This window comes from Brachyistius frenatus, unplaced genomic scaffold (assembly GCF_029030835.1).
Source record: "Brachyistius frenatus isolate BFR_SWC_R1_liver_20210118 unplaced genomic scaffold, ASM2903083v1 Contig_24, whole genome shotgun sequence".
NCBI classification, from domain to species: Eukaryota; Metazoa; Chordata; class Actinopteri; family Embiotocidae; genus Brachyistius; species Brachyistius frenatus.
This window is the reverse complement of record NW_027210623.1, coordinates 5,112,501-5,135,961: the sequence shown is the minus strand read 5'-3', so window position 1 is coordinate 5,135,961 and position 23,461 is coordinate 5,112,501. Positions and strand designations below refer to the sequence as shown.

The 23,461-nt window shown below is 41.7% G+C and overlaps 1 protein-coding gene across 4 annotated transcripts in view; it reads right to left on the bottom strand.

Annotated features, from left to right (window-relative positions):
* Positions 1–716: 716 nt before the first annotated feature.
* The window catches only part of nhsb (Nance-Horan syndrome b (congenital cataracts and dental anomalies)), a 57,323-nt gene continuing 34,578 nt past the window's right edge, over positions 717–23,461 (bottom strand). The window contains exons 2-14 of one of the 4 annotated variants that reach the window (XM_069697887.1): positions 12,322–12,474; positions 12,100–12,236; positions 11,361–11,408; positions 11,057–11,101; positions 10,892–10,936; positions 10,493–10,555; positions 10,030–10,222; positions 9,670–9,801; positions 9,096–9,248; positions 7,110–8,759; positions 5,574–7,016; positions 5,248–5,371; positions 717–5,047 (exon numbers count right to left, since the gene is read on the bottom strand). In XM_069697887.1, coding sequence (XP_069553988.1) covers positions 4,414–5,047; positions 5,248–5,371; positions 5,574–7,016; positions 7,110–8,759; positions 9,096–9,248; positions 9,670–9,801; positions 10,030–10,222; positions 10,493–10,555; positions 10,892–10,936; positions 11,057–11,101; positions 11,361–11,408; positions 12,100–12,236; positions 12,322–12,474 — 4,820 coding nt within the window. In that variant the 3' untranslated portion in view covers positions 717–4,413. Of the gene's footprint in view, positions 5,048–5,247; positions 5,372–5,573; positions 8,760–9,095; positions 9,249–9,669; positions 9,802–10,029; positions 10,223–10,492; positions 10,556–10,891; positions 10,937–11,056; positions 11,102–11,360; positions 11,409–12,099; positions 12,237–12,321; positions 12,475–23,461 lie in introns of all 4 variants that reach the window. The other 3 variants (XM_069697883.1, XM_069697886.1, XM_069697884.1) reach the window with 3 other exon arrangements.

The window sequence follows — 23,461 nt, the reverse complement described above, 5'->3', positions numbered from 1 at the left end:
GATGAAGCTCGTTATAATGTCTAATATTAAAGGGTGGGCCAGTTGGCATGATTTGTGACATCACAAACAATGTGGAAACCCATCCTTCGCCCATTCCACCTGTTTGGAAACGTTACACCTCCATTGCTCAAAACACTGATAAAGGACTTTACCGTGAAGTGACACATCTTGCGTCGTGCAGTTGAACTTTGAAATATATTTGCATATTCATAGATTCATTCACAGAAGAGAGAAAGAGTATATGTCATTTTCAGGATTTTTACATAACTGAATTTTTTGGGAGAAACTATCAGATACAAGTTATTTTTTTTTAAAGTAAAGTATTTTATATACAGATTAAAACATGTCTGGAGGGGATCATTCAATTTTAAAGTCAAAGTCTCAGTCACAGGCAGTCGCTTAGTCTTACTTGACTCATCTCCTTTTTCTCGAAGTCATAATTATGAGACGGCTCCTTTTTTTTTGACTGGACGCAGTGTTTTTCTTTTGACTGCGTTTTTCAATCTAACAACAACAACAAAAAAATCATTGAGAGTTGGAATTTGTTAAATGCCAGACCCTTATCAGGAGACAGCACCAGTAGCTTGTTAAAAAGTCTGAAAGTAGACAACGTTCAAGCACTGCCATCTGGTGGAGAGAGTGTGTCAGTGCACTTGGTTTCGATGGGGAGGAAATGAAGTGTCACACAAAAGGCCTTCCATTTCATTGCAATCACATTTATTGGCTTTTTTTTTTTCTATGCACAGTTACTAAGCAGCCTGATGAGCTGTTAAAATGAATTAGATATAGAATAATGGAATTTTCACAATGTTGTTAACCCCCCCCCTTGCCCAAAAAAATAAAATAAAATAAATAAATACAAGACTGAAGGTGTTGCACAGCTCCAAAATATACAAAGGCTTGTAAATAATCATGTAAACTTTGAAAAAAAAAAAAACTTTTTTGTTTTTAATCTTTTATTGATTTATTTTACAAAAGAAAGAATTTGCAACTTTTTTTTCTTTAAAAACTTATTTACAGGTTTATACAAAAATACAAAAGTGATTCAAATCTGTTAAGTCCTAGCTAGTTTTAAACATGGAGCTTCTTTTAAATAGTTACAATTTGTCATCGATGTCTGTATTTTTTTTTTCTGTTCTCGGTCACATATTTTAAAGTCTGTTTAGTGTTATTCCATACTGTACACCTCTGAATAAAAATATCAAGTGGTTGTTGTCGTACTTCCCCTTTGGGTAAAAGTGCGTGCAGACATTAGCAACAGGTTGGGGGAAAAAAAAAAAATCTATAAAAGTAATAGATTCTTCTTTTGTTGTATTCCCAAGCTGCTGAGGACTTAAGTTTGAGAGGGCGAAATGAGTGCTAAACTAGAGTCTGCATGGCAACCTTAAAGTTTGTCCTTCTAATCAAATTGAGACAAACAATCCTCTATCCACTGCTTTTACAAATAAAGGAAACGGTCTCAAAATATCTCTGCGGCATCAATGCCAGGTACAGTACGGAAAAAAATCCCACTAAACAAATTGTCAAATGCTTCCAGTATTTTTGAATTTTGAAATGGCAATTCACAGAGTCACATTGCATTTTTTCATGTAATACTGTAACCTGACAGATTCTTTTAATTACTCAGTAATAATGTTTTGTGGAAATCAAAATATCCAGCTATGAGTCAGTGACTATGTGATCAGATCAAAGTCGTTTTTAGAGGGTTTTTTTTGTAAAAAACAAAAAAATTCTCCAGATTTTCACACGGTAGGTAATTTCTCCAGGAAAATATTTCTCACGCTTCCACGGCTCCTGCATGACTAGGACCCAGCACCAAAAGTGTTCAGATTCTCCCTCCCAACAGATTCTATATCATTTTCTTTACAGTCTCTTATACGTATGATTGTCCAGTGAGTAGATATACAGTACAAGATAAACCCCTGTTTGTGATCACGACTATACAGAACAGAATTAGCCAGACAGTTTGTACATCTATAGAACACACTATTGAACTTGACATTTGAACAGAAAATACAAAATCTTTTCTCATGGAGACATCCCTCAGATAAAAATAATGATTTTGGTGGTGTCCTTTTCTTTTCTTCTCCTTTTTTCCCCCCTTTTACTTATTGCATGCGATAGAAAACACAACAAATAAAACAATGAACAGGAACAAGTGCGCGTCAGCAATATGGGTATGATGAATGTTAAATTCTAATAATCAGTTCACAGCTTTTTACTCTCTCCCTTGTACACAGTGTCAGTTCTGCAATTGAGATTCGCTGAGTATCAAACAGTTGTGGTTTGTTGTCTGTCTGTCTGTCTGTCTGTCTGTCTGTCTGTCTGTCTGTCTGTCTGTCTGTCTATCTATCTATCTATCTATCTATCTATCTATCTATCTATCTATCTATCTATCTATCTATCTATCTATCTATCTATCTATCATTTACAATAAAACAGTAATATGCTTGCTGAGGTATTCACAGAATACAGTGAATGGTTTCTATTGAAGTGCGGTCTCTGAATGTAAGAAGTATATGTGTTGTGTTTGCTGTGGTAGGCAGGTGAGAGTTCAAGCTTTCCACTGATAATAGTTTGCTTCTGTAACGCACTGGGTACTTGGAAGGATGAGAAAGATTTTCATGGCATCCTCTAACTCTGGTGTTGGATAGGACAGGCTGCAGCAATACAATGGGTACATTGCTGATTTTTTAATATTGGTGGTATGTAGTCCCTTCCTCCTCTTGTCTCCTCTCGGATTTGATATGAGGTTTGGAGGGTAAGACAACATGGTGTACACCAGCCACTGGGTTGAGCTTTCACCTGTCTAATGCTACTGGGTCAGTGCAAATGAAGGAGAGGCAACGAGGAAAGGAGAACAGTGTACATTGCTAAGATTCAGTGTAATGTTGTCAGTGAGACCTGTTCTTCTTTGCTACACTCAGATTGATTCCCTATAAAATTTCTGCTTGTCATTTTATATAGATATGAGTTTTTATATTCAGTACAAATATACATATGCATTTCATTATAAGATATATTTTCTTTTCAAGGAATATTCTTGAAGAATCATGAAGTGCAAAAGTGAGGTTGGTTCTTGGAAACCTTTCCAAATTCACCTCTAGTCAAACCGATTGAGCACCTTCTAAAGCATTTTCACCGTCTGCCCTCAATGGTATATTTAAATCTGCTTCGAAATGTACCGTTTCCACTTCAAGTCAGCACAGAAAGACTGGCCAGCAGCTGGTAAAGCTTCCATCAGTCTAAGCATACTCGATGTCAAGGTTGTGTTTAAATAAGGATGTGATTGAATTCTGGTGGAACATGGCACAGCTCCATGTATGTGTGCAGGGACGTCTTATAAAGGCCTGCTTACAACCACCTCGAGTAGAGAAAGGCCACTGTGCGATTGTCCAAAATTAGCCTGTATCTTAGACAAATAGGCGCAAGCCCTTGCTTCCTTCTTGTTAGACACTCGAATCCAAGACGAATCAATTTAGATCACTGGCAATGTGATACAAATGTCACTAAAATCTTCCGCAGCAATAGATTATTCTTATAATACAAAAGAACCACGAAAATGTCGACAGAAACCAGGATCTAGGGGATGTTTCCATATAGGGTCATGCAACATGGTGAAACGTTATCATCATGTTCTGAGGTGCAATTTTATAAAAATACATGCATTATGTTGTCTTTTTGGATATATTTTTTATGATTGGCTCTGGGTGATATACTCTCTATGCCAGGTCTGCAGATATAATAGATACGTTGGTGCTGTGTTGAGATGTTGTTAGGAACTTCCACAATGAAACAACTCTTGCTTGGTGGCAGGAATGTTGATGTTGGACTCTGGGAAGTCTGGCCGATGCTTTGGGCACCATAAATTAAAAGAATATTAAATGTCATAAGAATTTTTTACTTTTGATAAGAAAGCAGTTCTTCAGCGACACACACTCACCACACCGTTCAAAACACAAGTAGTAGAAATATCAGTCGGTGTTGCATGTGTTTGTTCATGCGCACTCATTTTCGTCTGTTCTCCACAAAATTCCTTTTCTTATCGTAATGTTCCAAACATTTGGGATCTGTTTTTTTGTTTTATTTTCTAAAAAAAAAAAAGAGTTCAATCAAAATAGGTCTTGCACTTTTAACTACGATGGAGCCATTCTTTAGATAGTACAGTATTTAGGTACATCCTCAAGGTTTTCATAATCATCCCTTGGTGATTCAATATCTCACAACAGCCTGACACCCTTAAATAGAATAGTATATCCATGACTGGGTGCATTTCAGCCACAATCGTATTGTGTGTGTTTCAACAATTACACCGTTGGCCGTCACACCACTATCCAAGATTAGAAAAGTAGAAGGGGCTATTTCAAATGTAGGACACAGCTAAGAATAGAGGACATCTCTCATCAGGTGGTTTTAGGATGATCTGTCATCATGGGGGCTCCCATCCGAGTTCTCCGTCTCACCTTCAGAAATGGCTTGCATGGGGGCTGTGTAGAGGCGACTGCGTGTACTGTAGCGACTGCTGTTGGCTACAGGGGGGATCCGAGAACGTCCCTGTCGAGATGCAGCTGACATAGGCAGGGTTTTGGGCGTAAAACTCTCAGAGTTGGCTCTGGGAAAAAGACCCGGTATCTGGATTGGGTCCAGGCCAGGAATGAGGGACTCTTGGAGCGTAGTGGGCAGCTCCTCAGCCTGTCTAATGGCCGCTTCCTGAAGGGACTCCCCTGGGATTTTGGAGGTGATAGGGCTCTTCAGAATCTCTGTAGCCGACATGCGGTAGCTGGAATCAGACCTGCTACCCTTTTTCAGCAACAGGAGTTTGAACTCCTCATTGGACGTGCTGGATTTCTTGGCGCTGCGATAGATTGGCACAGGGGCTCGTTGGGACCCAGCAGCAGTGGCTAAGGCAGGTGGGATGATGAGAGGAGGGGCTGGCGGGATAATGACGGTGGAGACATTGCTGGGAGTCACTGGTGCCGCAGGGCAGAGACGAGACTTCGCATTGAGGTCTCCTGAATCTTTACGGCCAAGGACCTTTCTCTTGGATCTGAATAAGGAAATCACAGTGTTATCCCAAATTAACATTTGGACAGTGCATAGATAGATAGCATAAATACACACACACACAAAGCCTGGATGCAGCTGGATCATCACTAAAATCTGACAAATAGACAGAGTACAAGCAGCACATAGACACTGTAAGTAGACACTAAAACAGATTGACTAACAATGCAAAATTTATAATACCTGTGTATCATGGCAAACAGGTCCTCAGTTGTACGGGTCTTGTTGGGTGATGTGATAATAATGTCATCGTCCACTTTGGTGTCATCCGTCAGAGGGGAGAGGGAATTATCACTTGGTGTGGAATCTGCAGCACACAACACCCCTATCACATGTCATCTGGTTGTCTGGTCATTTAGTATCATTTAGAGATTGTAGCAGTTGTTGGTTCCCATTTATGTAAATAAGTAGCATGGTCATGTGATATTTTCTTTAATCTTTACAGAAAGGGTACCGTCACTTGAATTCACTTAAAATAACAACAACAACAAAACCAAACAACGACTTACCTTTACTGAAGTAATCCTCAGTGTCAGGAGTGGTGGAGTCATCTTTGCTCTCCTGTAGCTGCTGATGATGGGCACTTCTGGTAGCACCTGATGTCAATTCCTCCTCTTCTTCCTGCTCTTCTTGTCCTCTTCTTGTATCGCTGATTAGGTAAGGATGCGATGTCTCCATTGTGTTACCAGGCACTTTGACTGGACTGGCCCAGGCCCCTGAGTCTGAATGGGATCCCCCAGCAAACTCATACGCTGGGGGTGGAGGGTGGTCCGATCGCATGCCTCCTCTGGAACATGCAGCCCTCGGCGGCTCTTTCACCTGCTCTTCCTCGTCCTCATCATCGTCTTCATCTTCATCGTCGTCCTGGGAGAATGAGCGCTCCCCCAGAACCCTAAACTCTGAGTGTGCATGAGTGGAGTGGGTGAACCCTCTGAACTCTGCATGCGAGTGGATATGTGTGTGCAGATCCACAGGCGAAGGGTGGGGAGCACGTGGCACGGGTCGATGCAGGGGTGAGCTGTCCTCAGAGTGATCTGATGATGGCTCCATCCGGGCCCTGAAGGCCGTCATTGCCCAGAAGGTTCCGGGTCCATAGCGGTCCTGTCTGAGTAGCAAGCTTTCGTAGGATGGAGGCCCATCCGGGTGACGGCCAGGGTGAGGTGGCTGCGAGTGTTCAGGGGAGGAGGTGATATCGTGTCCTGGTGGTCGTGGAGGGGGTCTGCGAGGAGGGAGAGGCCTAGTGTTAATAGGTGGGGGAGCCAGAGTAGAACCACTTGGAGGGCATTTGGGTCTTGTAGCAATCTCTGTTCCACTTGCTGTTTCGTGTTCCGTAGTGCAAGTACTCTGTAGATCTGTAGGTTGGCTAATAGAATGGAGCTGCACTGAACGAAGAGCAGATGGAGTTATGGCCAATAAATTTGAGCTGGGAATTGTAGAAGCAGTGTTTGAACTTGAGGGTGGGTTGGTATTGGATGTCTCAGGGGCCAACAACTTTGCTCCAGTGGCTAAAACATTTCCAACTCTATGTTTGCTGTGGTGAAGTGTGTGCATGTGGTGCGTCCGGTGGGATAGCGTATGTCTGACATAGCCACCGTGGAGAACATTGAGATCAAGTTGAGAAGGTGGAGGTGGAAAGTCGGGGTCTCTCTTATAGCAAGAGGAAATGGAAGCTCCATCTCTGGGGAAATGCTGCAAGGAAGAAAGAGAAGACTTCCTCTCGGGCACTTTGGGCTTTCTTTTGCCAGTTGAAGGAGACAGTGGTCCTGGGAAGAATGCTGCCGAAGATGAGGGCAAGGTTGACGTTGGAGTCTCAGATTGGCTAGAATAGCCACTTGATGGTGAGGCCAGACCAGCCAACTTCTCAGGTGACCCAAGTTTGAAGTCTCCAGGTTGGAGAGGTGGACTAGTTGGCCTGGTCTCTGAAGCCTGGGCAAGAGCCTGGGTTTGGGTTTCTGTGGAAGAGGAAGAGCTGTCTGGTGACTTCATACACTCCATGACAGTAGTGCCTGTGGCTGTGCTTGAGTTGGACATAGATGTGTACTCACCATTGTTGGACTTCAGCTCAGTGTTGTGAAGCCACAGGTCTGCATAGTCAGATTGCACAGCACCTTCATCCTTAAATGAGTGTGTGTCGGCAGAGCTAAAGGACATGGGCTCTACTATGTCCACAGTTTCTCCCAGTCCCATTCCCCAAGTTCCCAAAGGCTCTGCCACTAGACAAGATGTCTGTAATGGTTCTGGAGCACCTACAATCTCTAGGTCCAGTTCCAGCTTCATATCTGTGGAAGACAAGGTAAGCTCTTGTTCACTAACCGTCTTTGGTTGATCCTGATCTGCTTGTGTGTCCGTTCCAACGTCAACACAACCACTGGTCTCCTTCAGCGAGGAGGTCCGTTTGGGTGGTGGAGGTTTGACTTTCGGTTTCCTCAGTGGACGACAGGTCCTTCCCAGGGTCATAGTGCCTGCTCTGAAATCAGTTGAGGGCTGAGGGTAAACTCCATGGGATAGTGGTGCTGCCACAGTGTTGGACTGACCACAGTCAGGCCCTGGGTCTGCATAGTTATACATGTATCCTCTGTAACTCTGATTACACTCTCCAAAATGTACAGAAGTGGAGTAGAAACCCTCTGTATCAGATAGGTAATGAGAGCCTGGCTCTTTTTCAGAATTGCTCGTCTTGTCACTGAAACAGGCTTGGTCTTCTAGACCTTGTTTGGAGCTGTACTCTTGGCCTAACCCATGGCTCTGGCTCAGGTTTTGGGTCTGGTCAGGGTCTTGGTCTGGATCAGTCTGGTCTTGATCTGGAGGGTATGTCCACTCCCCTTCACTGGCCGTACTGACCCCTGCGTCGTCCAGCTGGTCTGTGGCTGAGGATGTGAACGAGCTTGATCTGTGACCCTGGCCCTGGGGTCTGAGGTCAGAGTGGTACGAGGGATCCAGGGAGAATCCCTCATCAATGGCATTGGGCACGGTGTTGAGTGACAACTCCGAATCACAGTGGGATGAGCCTGTCAGGGGTGGAGAAGAGGGTGGGGGGATGGTTTCGGATGTTTGTGAGGGGCAGGTGGAGCTGGAACCACTCCAGTTCCCACTTGAGGACTGATGGTCTTCCTTGTGGTCTACATGGCTGCCTAGGACTCCTGTTGTAGACACTGAATGAATAGGGCTGCTGAAAGTATCTGAACTTGATGAGATTTCACAGCTGCCCATGTCAGCCTTGCGGGGCAAGCGAGAACGACCCCTCTCCATCCAGCTATGCTCTGGGCTCCCACCTCCTCCACCCCCTCTGTCTCTTTCCCCAGATCGCTGCAACCTTTTTAGGCTTCCAAGTTGCAGTGGCTCAGGAGCTGCCTGGTCATCTGTGCTCTCTTCTTCATCTTTCATCATCATCATCTTCATTCTTGGACTGGGGCCTGGTGGAATAAAGTCCTCCGCTTCGTATGGTGATAACTCTTCATCTTCGTCGTCATCGTCATAATTGTCATCGTCATCCTCGTCACTATCCATCAGACGTCCACCCTCTCGTGGAAGGCTACGCGAGCGCAAGCGTCCACCATGACTTGCAGCCATGGTGTATGTGGAGTCTGACTGGTCACCCAGGGAAGAAATGTTGCCTGTTGAATGGGATAGAGAGGCAGGAATTCCCTGATGGCCACGCTGAGCTCTAATGCGCCTTCTGGAGGGAGCAGCTGTACCTGAAGAGGGAAAACAGAAAAGAGAGGGGGGAACAGAGGGAGACGTTCCTTAATTCACATGCATGTGGACTATAATACCATGTTACCGTCAATACATAAATTGAATTCGAGATCGACATATGTAATTGAGGATGAAAGTGTTCTGGCAGCTTTCAGCTTTTCAAACTTTACAGTGACATCTATGAGAGGAGATATTCTCCTCTCAGATAGATGTCATCACAGCAATAACTGCAAAGTCAAGAAATTAAACACACTCCTTGTCCTAGTCCTTGTCCAAATATGGGAGCCTGACAGATTAAAAGAACCAAATTCACTTCTCCATTCTTAGAAACTTACATGCTATAAGGAAATCATCTGTCTGGCAGCCAGAGTCACGAGTGTGATGGAGGCGACCACTGATGGAGAGGTCTTCCTGACAGAGAGAGAGTTGGTGTGGGTTGGCATGGATGATCACTGTGCGCTCTCTTGCTACGGGTGATTCATCTGAATCTGAAAGCAGAGACAAAGCATGTTCAAAGTCACTGAAATATCATGTACAAACCTTTTTATCAGAAGATAAGTTGTTCTGGCCCTCATTCTACAGATCGCAGTTTTACACACAAGTTACCTTTATTGATAAGAATTGACACCTCTCTTACTCCTGTAACAAATCCACAGCAAGGCATTTTTTTTTTTAATCAAATCCATTTTAGCTGGAGGCAAAGGTGAAACTATTTCTGTTTACATGTGAACTTTGATGCTCATTTAGATTGCCTGATGAAATTGTCTCATGGCAAGGTCACCCCATCCCTGGATCTTAGCAATCAAATTGGTAAACTATTTATAAAATCAACCATAGTTATCGCCAAAGCTATAAAACTGAGACCCGTACAGTGACATAATGTGTGGTGAGGTGTACTGTATAACATACCCATGTCATGTTGTACTCTTTTGGGTATTCCTGTGATAGTTTTCCTCCTCCTTAGCTTCCTTCTTCTCTGAAGAACCGACTGGGAATGGACTAGAGAGCAACGAGCACTTGCTTCCCTGTCAAACCCAACTCCTGCAATAACCGAAATCATAAGACACAAATGGCTAAAGAGTGATATATATACACAAGGGAGTACTATGTCTCAACTCATATTGCTGCTCTATCCCTTACAGTCCTGTTGTTAGGGGTCCAGGTTGTTAGGCAGTTGCAGTTTAGCCTTGTTGGCTCACAGTAAGAAGATCCCCTGGTTTGATTCTCACTTGGTCATGCGTTCATTTCTTATTTTCCTCTTTAGCTTACCTGTGACGTTGATGGGAATGATGCAGGAGGAGATGGCGTTAGAATCGCCAGGTGTCTTCTGATCTGATGGTGGGACGTTTTCCTTTGACCAGTTTGTCTGTTTATCCTGGGTCGAGGGGGCACCAGGGGCAGAGGCCTTGGCTCTGTGGCCTCCCAAGACCTCATCACCTTCCACTTCCCCCGTCGAGGTAGCCTGAAGGAAACAAGCAGACATCAACAACTTATGTACATGGTGGGTGCCGATATAGTCCCACAGTTTTAGTCAACAGACGAAAAGGAATTATTTACATCGGCGATGTGTCCCAGGAAACTGCCAAAATTGTACAATTTCTCTAACATCAGTGGATAAATCATTGCAAAAACATTAACACAGAGTCAAAATATAAAGAAATAAGGACAAAATTATCTACTAAACAACTAACAAGGATAAACAGAAAGCTGATACAACACAAAGGCTTGATACCTTTCTGTTCCATGGAATGAAGATGCAACCTTCAATAGGGTGAAGTGAGTAAAAGCACTCAAACTATGAACACAAAATGCAACAAAATTAAATTAAAAGAACAGATAACATGACTAATACAAAAAATAATATAGTCTAAATAATTTTAAATAAAAAGAATAAAGGAAAGTCAAAGGGTGACAACGAATGAGACAGATAATGCATCGTTTCATTTTCCACTTTCCTCTTCCTCTTAATCTCTGCTTTTATGAACATATATTCCGGTTCACCTCATAACTTTTTTCCAAACTCTTAAAATATTGCATTTATTTAATATATCTATTAATGATGACATTCATGAAAACTTAAGTTCCAATATTTGACAGTAGAAGTCAGTTACAGTTGGTAGATCTTTGTTACCTTTCTTTGGGTCGTCTGAATATCTGCCTCTCTCCCTGGCCTCTCCTGTGGTAGCAAGAAAACACACACAGACAAACAAGCCTTTTTGAGTATGGAAACACAAGCAAAGTTAGTGAAAACTTGTATTATTTTATATACTGCCTTTATGCCAGTGAATCTTCTTACTTTTCTTTGTATGGTCTGGATTTCTGTTTCTCTCACAGTCCTCTCCTTTGGGAATTTCACAAAGACAGAAATTAGAATAAAGTTAATGTGACAAAGACAGTTTCTGAGCAGGCAATACCTACAAGGGATAATGATATACAACCACAAAATAATAGCCACAAAACAAACTGAGTACTGCAATCTACTGTGTGTAGTGTCCTCTTGAGAGAAATTGCAGACACACAAAGCAGTAACTGTCCACTCAAGTACATATAACAGGCTTTGATATGTTAAACATTAACAGACAGACGCATTTCTGTTTTACCTTCCTGGGTTGATAGTCTAACTCTCGCTCCCTTTCTGCTCTCTCTTGCTGCATGGCAACGTCAGAATGAGATATTGTGTCAGTTTATTAGAACACATTTAATAAGAATCAAAAAGTATTATTAAGCACAAAAGAAACTGAACACTTCTAACTCAGGAACAGAAAGTGAGATTGTGAACATATTTCACATTTGGATGAATATTGAATGGGTGAAACAAAGTTTTGGTGTCCACCTGAAAACTGTGGTGACTATATGTTGTCAGGTCGAAGATGTGTGTGAAGCATCCACTATTTTAGATTTGTCGCTTCTTTGTAGCAACATCTATATTCAGTGTTGTCTACTGTCATGGCGACAACTTGGTGTTTTACTACAATCAGCATTTTTGGCCAAATTCAAAGACCTCACTACCTATATTATGAGTCTGGGAAGACATGGACGTAAACTTCAACTTGACTAGCTGCCACAGGCATACAACCGCAAGGCAGTGATTCTTTTTAAAATAAGAGTGATGGATATCGTTTTTGGGATGTTGAAATTGCTATCAAGGATCATCACTGGTACTGGTACCGACCACCACATTTTTGGTGTCATTAACATCCCTACCTAGAAGTATTAATTGATAAGAGATGCAGCCTTACGTGATTATATCTTAAGTAGTTTATGTCCCTGATCCGGTTACTGCCATTACAGTAAACCATTCACAGATCAAACCCCCACTGATTGATAAGATATCCTTACCGCTCGTGCCAGGCGACTTCTCTGTTGCCGGCGGATGGTGTGTGGTGAGGGGAAGGTGGGCATGGGGGGGGCCACCGAGATGGAGATAGTCACCCTGTTTCTCTCCCGACTCGTGGATCGCTGACACTGTTGGTCGTCTGTGAAACCCAAAAACATGCATGAGAACTCACAGTCCATATAGTTTGTACTCAACATAATGCAGCCGGGATGAGCCTCTCTCACCTCCATGCAGAGCTCTGAGACTGAGCTGAGCATTTCTGTGTAGTTCCTCCAGACATGGTGGTCGAGTACAGGGATGAAACACGTTGTGTTGCTGGTGCCATGGAGCCTGATAATGACCCGACAGCTTGCTCTCTATATCCAGGTTTGACACCGCTAAGATGAGACAGAAGAGAGAACATGTTGAAGGACATTTTCACAAAAACTGTCCTTTGATTCTAACTGGGGATCCTCTCATGTCCCTCTTCATCCCTATGCTTCCTGTCTCTAGAGCAAACTATGATTACTGGTACAAACCCCCCCCCCCCCCCCAAAAAAAAAAAAAAAAAAACAAAAGTAGTTTGCGTATTTGTTTAAAAAAAAAAAAAAAAAATATATATATATATATATATTGCAGTGTTTTGACATAAAGAGATGTTGAGATTTGTATCCAATCACCCAGTGCCATCAGAAAGCTGCGTGATCACACCAAAATCCATTCTGCAGCATGACAACGACCCCAAACATACCAAAATGAACCGCTGTGAGCAACAAGAACAGTAAGGAGATAGATGTTTTGGCTCCCACGGAGCCCCATCTTAGCTTCATGGAGTCGGTCCGGGATTGCATGAAGTGACAGAACAATTTAGAGACTTCCTAAATCCTCAGAAGAACTATGTCAAGCTGTCTAAGACGCTTGGAACAACCTCCCTGCCAAGTACTATAGTGTGTGTACCGAGAACTGGTACTGTTTTTCAAACAAAGAGTGGTCACACCAAATGTTGTTCTGATGTGGTGTTTTTATCTCTTTACTTCACTTTGTGTGATGTTGGATAGTAAATAACTATTTGTTTTGGAATCCTCAATCTACTTTTATTTCCTCTAACTTTAAACAGTCCAGTAGACTGCAATTGATCAGCCCCAAATTGCCTGAAATTGTGTAGGCGATGCTGCCATCTCCTCCCCAGGTAAATGATGCACCTGGCCATCCACATGACATAGAAGAAAACATGATTCATTAGACCGTCTTCTTCCACTGCACTATGGGCCCGTCGGATGCTTATGTGCTCATTGTAGGAACTTTTGGTGGTGGACAGGGCATGGGCTCGCTGACCGGTCTGCAGCGGTGCAGCCTCATACACGACAAGCTGCAATGCACTGCATGTTCTGACACTTTTTTTTTGTCATAGCTAGCATTAAAGTTTTTAGCAATCTGTAATACAGAAGCTCAACTGGAGGACTGGATCCGAGGGTCAGCCTTTGATCCCCATTAACATTATAAAGCCCGGGGTACCCATGACCTTGTTGCCAGTTCACCACTTGTCCCTCCTTGGACCACTTTTGATACGAGCCACTGCATAACAGGAACACCCCACAAGACCTGCTGTTTAGGAGATGCTGGGATGTGATGTCATCTTGCATCACAATTTGGCCCTTGTTGGAGTCATTCAGATCCTCAGGCTTACCCATTTTTCCTGCTTCCAACACATCAACTTCAAGAACTGACTGTTCACTTGCTGCCTTATATATCCTAGCCCTTGGCCGGTGCTTGTGCAACGAGATAATCACTGTTATTCACTTCACCTGTCTGTTGTGGCTGATTGGTTCTCATTTTAGGCTACAGACTATTTTTAGATGCATGCGTATTTTTTTTTTACTTGACAACTTTGGCCTATAGGGTGATTTATGTAATCATCTAATTAAAGGTAAGGCCTTTTCTTGTGTGTATAAGCAGAATGGTATGCAAATACACAAAGCTATCCTCTAACATCATAGAACCAAGGCTGTATAACCAAAGATTGGGGCTGGGGGACAAAAATAAGAGGTGGGCCTGAGCTGAGCTGCCATCTTTGTTTACTTTGGATCCTATTTGTAGTTTGTTGCCTTCAAGAACTCATCTAGCACACAGCATATTATACAGGGTGAATTACAGCACAGAAAGCAAACAGTAGACCTGTGTGTTAGCAAATCGAATTTGACACGTTTGCAAATAATAAAACTCTTAAAACTACATTTAACCGGGTCTTTCATTGTTTATAATATGCTGTTGTGGTACATACTTCCAAACAAAACTGCAATTATTCACACTAATACAAGCTACCCACTTAAGCGGCACTTTCAGGACTCCTCAGCTCTGGGACTCTGATGCAGGTGTCCAGTGGGAACTCCAGCCTTGCTTTGGTCTTTATAGAAAATATCAATCATTTTCTTTAAAAAAAAAATATCTGTACTTAAGGGGTTTGAGAAAAAAAGAGAAACAAAGATATTGTTGTCGTCAGACCTGGTCATTGAAACAGGATATTTGTCTACCAACATAAGAAGCTCAGCCCCAAGCTTAGATCCAGGCCAGGTTTTACAGTTTACCAGCAGTTATCACATTGGTTTCACATTAAAGCCAGTCAACACATGAAAATATGGAAAATAAAGGAAAATAATACTATAAATTCATGTGCAAAAATCTGTTTCAAAATGTTGATGTGACAAATATAAGAGTCTTTCTGTATTGTTCATTAAAACATGAGGAAAAAAGCCAGCCATGACATGCCAGCAGGTGGCAGCTAAACCCAACCCTGAAGTTCTTCACGCACACAGCAGATCACTTCAGGTTTATTGCCACAAAAATAAATTGTTCATCAGAAAACACAAAAACCTCTACTATCATAAATGATGTATAACTGAAAGTCTCTAACTTACAACAGTAGATTTTCAGCCGTGCAGAGAGAGCGAGAGGATGTGATTATCCATCTCCGTTATCTGCTCTCAGAGCCCCTTTAGCTTTATTTATGAATCCGACTTCCCCTCTTAACTCGGAATTCAAAATGCAGTTGTGTCCTTGAAAGCCACACCGTACATCAGTAGTCAGGCAACCTTTCATTGCTCATCAAGGCTCGTATTTGCCTGCAATTAAGTCAATGAGCTCATGTCGGCTGCATTCGCCTGATTTAAACTACAAGGTTAAAGAAGCACAGCTCATTTACACTAAACAAACAATTACTCAGCTTTCTGCCCCAAAGAGAGTCGCATATAGATAAAGTTATGTTTTATGTTTTTCATGTCACAGCTGGTGTCTTTTACGTTCTTGGAGATAATGATCACAAAATACAACCGAAAGACTACACGCAGATGAAATTGTTATGCATTTGTAGAATGTAGTAGAAGAAGCACTATAACACACCTTTTAAGACAATTTTATGATCTGATACTGTGATAGTGACTTAAAAAAAAAGCAGAAATACTAAAGATATTGTTCCTTATTACGAGTATCCTTTTGACACGGAAAGACAGACGAGTAAAATACTGAAATCAGACTCAAAGAAAGGTGTTTCATGAAAACAGTCTGTGGGTTGCTGACCTAGTTGTTGTGACACAGTTAAATTAGTGGATTGTTACTGTGGCATGTTGCCTGCTGTTTTATAAAAAAAAATGCACATACACCCTCTCCAGACATGTTTTAAGACCTAAAAACTAAACATTGTTTAATAAACCTGTTAAAAATTGTTTTAAAGAAAATCAAATTCATTTTTAGTGCCTCATTCAAACATCCAGAAAATATGATGCAAAAATTATACATTCTAAATGTGTAACTGCTGCAAAATGGTTTTCAGTTTACTAAATCCATTTTACTCAGTGTGGGTTGGCTTTCAAAATTTAACATCACGCTGGTCTAAGTTGCATATTTAACCACATTTGGCTTTCATACTAGTTATGATGTCACAAAATCATGGAGCTAGCAGGCTTACAGTGTCCAAATCATTCTGCATAGTGAAGCTGAAATGTAGAAACAAGCAAAGCTAAACTTTAAGTGGAGAGCGACTTCAAGAAATAGCTAATAAATCATTAAAGTTGAATTAGCCAGGCTCATGAACACCCAACGTCACTAATTAAAACTAGTGTCAACTGTGGATCACTGTTTCTTCCGGACCACTTGGCCCACTACGCTGACAATTTTTCACCTGTTGGCGACTCATTTAACCCCAAAAAGATTCATCAAATAATTCACAAAGAATTTCAATAAAGAATTTCCAAGCCAGCAGAATAAAAAAAAAAAAAAAACATAATTTCGGTCTTCAGAGTTTCATCTCTCTCCCATATTGTCCTGCTCCTGGCTCACTCTTGCTGTCCTGCACTTCATCTTCCTTATCTGCATTTGATTATTATGAATCTTACACTAGGAGTTAACCATTGCTATCATCCAGCCAAGACAAAGAGCACACCAGAGCTCATCTAATGCAGACTCTGTCTGTCTTGCTGTCTTTCTTTAACTCATCGTTCCCTTTCCTTTGACTGTTCTTCCATCTCTATTTTCTGATATCTGCAGGTGCAGCGTCAGCAACTTGCAGTGTCATCATCAGGACAAGTCTGCATACAGCACCAGCAAAGGCACCAAAAGAGGAAAGAAGGTACAGTGAAACAATAAAGAAATGCAAAGAGTATTGCAGCAAATCACAAAGTCTAAGTACTTTAAAACTAGTAGTTCAAAGTTTATACAGAGGCAATGCTAATGTTATGGTTTAGTTGTGTATGAACATTGATGCTCAGGTACTGAACAAAGGTTTGATCAAGGGGCTGGATCCAATAAAAGAGAAGTGCTCTTAGATTCCTGTTAACAATACGTACAGTACGGCTAAACTAGGTACGATTCACTGTGTCCGTCTTTTGCACAACAACAATTAAAAAGTTTGAGAAGGTCAAACAAAATGTTCCAATAAATACTCGCAAATAGAAAAGAGACATCGACAGAATTGCTGACTAGTTTTTGAGAAGTTAAATGATGAGAAACTTCATGTTATTATGCCTCAAATGTTTGTTGTACTTCCCTTTGTGAATTGTCACTACTAAAGTGTAAAGGCAGATACTAGTGAGGTGTGTAAAGGCTCCAGCATGCTCCAAGCAGACTGTTTGTTGGATGGTCAAACTGCGTTTGAATCCATCTTCAGTTACACCTTGATGTCATTGCAGTTGTGGGCTGATGGGGCTGTGTTTGACAATTTCTTTTGACATACTGATATTCCAACATTCACTGCCTCTTCACGCAGTGATCAGAAAGCTGTGGAAAAGCTGTGAGCTGTGAACTTCTTTCTTAAGCAGTTTTTTTTTTCCAATTTTTTTTTCATGTCCATATCTGCCCATTTCTGTGGGTATAAGCAACACTACCAATCAAAAGTAAATGGGTTAAAAAAATAAATAAACTGAGTATAAATGCTGGAAATTAGAAACAATTAAAAAAAATTAAAAATAAATAAGTGTTGAAGTATCTAAAAAAAAAAAAAAAAAAAAGATCAAAATAATAGATTGAGCAAAGAAATCAGGATTTCTTGGAAGTATGTGACTTAAATATCACCACTATAGTATTTGTATAGGCAGAGAAAGGTAAGGGTGTGTATGTGTAACTGGCACTGACTGGGCTGTTATCACAGCTCTTCCAAAAGCAAGGAGTTGTAATATTATCTGCTCAAAATTCTAAATGTCCTTTTTCCATTATGCTCTCTGTCACCTTGCTTTGCATCACGCCTCCATTGCTTCTGCTTTGACTGTTGCTCTCTCATTTACATCATTTCATAACGCCCTATTCTTTTATTGAGCTGGATAAGAGAATCAATTGTTTATCTCCATGCGTTTAATCTTAATATTTACTAAACAGCAGTAGATGAAAACACGCATTAATGATAATTTGCTTTTGCTGATTTCTGAAAGTATAAAAGTATGAACGCATATCCTCATTTTTAAGTGATTATCGCGGCCCATCTCACTATGATGGCCATTTTTGCTGTGTCTTTGTGTTTGTGCGTGAAGGGACTGCATGTTGTATGAATGGTTGTTTTCTTTAAGTGTATGGGCAGAAAGGTGTGTTTACACTTCACGGCCTACATGGGGAAGCCTGTGCCAGCTCAAAAATGCATGTTATGCAGGAACACAACCTAATGTACAGACAAATACAATCAGTCTCACTCGGCTAACAATCTAAATAACAATGACTCCAGGGCTGCTGCTTTTTTGCACTGAGGGGCTGGTGGACTTGATGTCGGCACCTGCCTGAGTATGTTCCTCCCTCCCCATTGCAGCTACTCAATACATGCAGGAGAACTGGTCGCAGAATTACTGTAGTGGGAAACAGGAGAAGGTTTGGATGCCCCAAAAGGGTTTCTATGCAAAAGCATATTGAGGTTGGTCTACTTGCTTATGGCTTGAAAATAGAGATGGTCAGATGGATTAATGAACTCACTGTAAGCTGAGGGGTTTCAAGAAAATTGATAAGCTGCTAAAATTTGGTTGAATGATAATAGTCAGGTATTTTATGTAGATCAACTTGATCCTACATATACCAGTGTAGAAAATTAGCTGCTGACATTAGCCTGGCTCTGCCTGCCTGTAGCTCCCAGCTTTAGTTTTCACTGTGGCGATAACGTGAAATACATCTTGTTATAGGAATAAAGTACGTTTTTCATTTTCTGGTGTGGCACCAATATTCTTCTGTAAATATGCAACAACTAGAAACAATTCCCAATGGAGTGTAGCAAAACTCTATCTATTCAAACAGTGAACATGAATCCAAGTCAAGGCTATGCTGACGTATCATCTCATCAGAAAACATACAGAATAGCTAAATCTTATTCGACAAATGTCCTTCATGTAAACCTTGACGAAGAAAGAATACATCAAATGTGACTGTGATCAGTCAGCCACCAGGAGTTACGAGTATTTCCCTGCTAAAGCACCATAAAATCAGAACAACCTGATGAAATAAAATTTGTGAAATTTATGTGGTGTGGTGTCAGGAGAGCCATTTCAACTAACAACTGCCAATGTCAAGGTTTTAAATCTGTGACGTACATTTGGTGAGTTATTGGCTAAAAGGTAAAAGTATTTTTATGTATCATTTCAGCGTCATCTGGCTAATGGATTGAATTTTTATGACTGGAGTTTTTTTTAAACACATCTGGGAGGCTGGCTGATGTGAGCTTTATGGTTTCTGAGCTCAGCATACTTTTAAGGAAGAGGAGGAAGGAGACGGAGAACGAGAACTATAATAAATTCAAAGAAATCCTAGCAGTAATTAGAAGATTCCATCATTTTGTGCTGACACCCTGAACATAGCCAATTAATTCATGGTATGAGAATCAGTAGCAGACTGCAGCAAGTCTGTGAACAGCTCAGACTCTAGCTCATTTGTAATGTACAGAGAACATACTACTGTTAAAAAAGAGTCAACAAACTATAAAAAAAAAAAAAATTATCACATCCTGCCTGGCACAATGGTCCACGACAAATGCAATGAGGACATAAACTCTTCACATGCCACTGATTTAACATCAAGTTTTACTCTTTCTGGAACAGCTACAGTATATATGATTTCGTATCTCCCTCTGGTCCAGATGTGAGTGAATGTAAGTCCTCAGTAGAGAATGTATTAGGGTGTATCTGGGTCAGCCGGCACACTCCCTATGGCAGTAGCTGCAGAATCTTGTCATAGTAGACGGCTGTTATATAAGAAAACACTAGCTGGCCAGTTCTGCAGAGGAAAACTGTGCACTGTTTGTGAGCCGACGACATCATCATTAGTATGTTTTCCCTTTGATATCAGCGGCGTGTTTCAGCCACAGCATTCAAACTGTTCCATGTTTTGCAGAAACAACACTTTAACTTTAAGGTTTTACATTAACCCCCTACAGGCTGGGCTTATACATAGTGAAATACAACTGCTTACAAAATGCACTATAATCAAAGCTTGTCAAGATTTTTCAAGTTAACTTCAACCTGCTCTGTAAACATTTTCAGAGTTTTCCTGTTAACTAGTTATAAGGGAGTTAAAATGATTCTAATTCCACACTGTCTGACAGTGTCATGTACAATATATTCTGTGTCACCTTGGTAAGTTTTCATTTATCAATATGATGGTTATAGTTCTGGTACTAACATTTATTTTTATGATCAGTTGATCTACTAATTATTTGATGAATGTAAACAACAGTAAATAAAAGCCCCAGAGCTCTTTATATGTCTTGTCTTCCCCAATCTCAAATAGACTAAGAAAACTTGAAAGTACCCACATGAGAAGGTACATCCTGGCTAAATTACCCATGCCATTTATTCATTTATATAATCATTGCAGACATTTGTATCCATAAAATAATCAATTAATCAACTAATTGTTTCATCGCTACATACTTATGCTGTGAAATAAAATATTCTGTAATGTTGCATCACATTGAAATATTGTAGTGCATCATTTTACACATCTTATAGATAACTGATATCTTCAGAAACTTTGAGATCTGATTGAACTCTTTTGATCACATAATTTTCAGTCATGATGAAACAACCTCATTCCCAAAACACTGTAGTGTGCACATGCTGTGGCTTTACAGAGATGAATTAGCGACACTGAAGTTTGCTAAAACTGCTTCTTACTGAACAATACATTGCCTGCCTATTGTGGTCAATATAATGTAATCCAAAGAGAATTAGCTGTTTTCTAGACTATGACAGTGAGTTGATGTAACGTTGCCACTCAGCAACATCTTCACAGTGACACTGCAATCACATTCCTGTCTTAATTTATAGGGATTTAACAGTATCGACAGTGATGAACAGGGAATGAAAGGTTTGAAAATACACGCTGATGTTACAGACAGTACCTTTGGATCGCTCAGGGATGCAGCCTAGACCGAGACAAGCCAAAGCCATGGTCAGCAGCTGTCTACTCTCTCTTTTTCTTTTCCTCTTCGTTGTCTTTCTCTGCCACTCCTCCTCTTCTCCTGCACACTCCTTGTCATCTGTTCCTCAGTCACGCCATCTCATTTACTCCTGCAGACCTTTCTAAAACATTCCTGCGCAAGTCTAGCATCCGGATAACAACATCTGCAGACACAGATTCCCCCTCCCTCCCTCCCTCCCTACACACACACACACACACACACACACACACACACACACACACACACACACACACACACACACACACACACACACACACACACACACACACACACACACACACACACACACACACACACACACACACCCTCTCTACCTCCTCACCCACCCACCTGCTGTCCCTGCTCTCTCTCCCCCCCTTTCAGCTGACCCAACACATCCCTGAAAATAAATCTTTATTCCTCGTCCACAGAATATGCGGACGCTCCACTTTGGCCTCGCTGAGAGCCACATCACAGTCAATGAGGAATGACGCACGTACGCTTCATCACAAACTCAAACTCTTTGCTGTCCCATCCCTGTTGTCGCGACGATTCACCCCCATCCGCACATGTCAAATGGTAGGATCCTGCCTGGGCATGGCCTGTCCCTGACCGTAATCTCTTTATGATGCAGTAATGTGTGTGTGTGTGTGTGTGTGTGTGTGTGTGTGTGTGTGTGTGTGTGTGTGTGTGTGTGTGTGTGTGTGTGTGTGTGTGTGTGTGTGTGTGTGTGTGTGGTGGTGGTGGTGGTGGGGGGGGGGGGGGGCACAAAGTATTAATGTATTAATCCACCACATGCTGGGAATATGTATCACGTGCTCAATCCTCCTATTGCTGCCATCAAAGAGTGATGATCTAAGAGTGAGTGTGTGCTGGTGTAAAATCACTCATTTTTACAGTCAAACAGCTTTACGGCAAAATCTAGTCCACCATTTGAAAAGTTGAAAGCAAATAAGTCCTCAAATAATTCAGTGTCCTCAAGGAAACTTTGTCTTTGTCTACGCTGATTGTGAGGAGTCAACATCCCCATGTGGTTGCAAAATAAACAGCATGAAACACGCACACACGCACACACACACACACACACACACACACACACACACACACACACACACACACACACACACACACACACACACACACACACACACACACACACACACACACACACACACACACAGACAGAGAGAGTGTGCGAGCACCCTGCCCGGTAATCTGCTGTAATCTGGAGCTCTGGTGGTTCACTGATTTTGGAGTAGGGCTGCCGGAGCTGGCAGTCTGCTTCGAGGAGCTTTCGGCCTCCCGCCATGCCCGGGAACGACACAGACACACCAGCAGCATCTGAACACACATTGCGAAACCTGCCACGTGTCTGTACGCGCTTCACCGCAGCGGACAACATCAGCACAAAGAGAGGAGAACATGGCCGTGAATATCAAATGTGCAGATGTTCCTCATGGCATGCCTCGGTTATTTACAGCAGATTTCCGAAACAGGACTGCTGGGAGGTTGTTAATAGCCTGTGGTCCCTGGGGTTGTTTGTCAGTTGTGGTATTGAGCGATCTATGAAACATCAGTGCTGGATCACAGACCTTTCAACCACATATTAACTGCTTCGTAACCTGAGCTTCTTGGATAGCACCCTAATGGCTTATCCTGTCTGAGGAGCTCAGGCCAAATCACTTAAAACACACTTTTACACACTTGTTTTTATGTCTGGATCATGCTTCATTTTTTTTCTTTGATTTCAGCTTGATCTCTCCTGGTTTGATGCTCTTGACGGTAGTGCTGATGACAAACACCCTTTGGTATATATGTTTATGTACATTCTCCCTCCTCACAAAATGAATAAATCATACTACCCCTATTCCCCCTTCTCATCCACAGCTGCACACCTGCACCATTGTTCAGCCTCCCTCCTCCTCGATCCCTCTGTTCTTCCCCTCACGACCTGCCCAGCATTCATGTTGTAACAAGTGTGCGACTGTGTGCACATTTCTATGAGGCTGTGAGACCTGACCGTGACGGCAAACAGAGGCCAGTCACAGCAACAATAAAGGCAAAAGTCTTATTTTTAGCACCAACTACATCACAGTGAGTCCAATGAGACAGAGGAAATATCAACAACATAACAGCACGTTAAATGTTCAAGGGATTATTTCCTGGCTCTGCAATCACTGTTTACCCAGTATTAACAGACTCTCCTGAAAGGGCTCCTGTGCTGCCCCTTAGTGGTACAGCATGAGCACTACACAGAGTCAGAGACCAGGTTTTATGTGTTTCTGGACGGAAAGCTGCATCAGTGAAATGCTGCCTTTATGTTAATCATATAGCTTCCATATGTTAAGACTGAAAGATTTACTGAAGGGATGATCCAGCTGAAAAACAAATCAGCCAAAGTGTGCATACGATACAGCTGTAAACACCTTATAGAAACAATAGGGTCACTACCTTGGTGAAAAAAACTA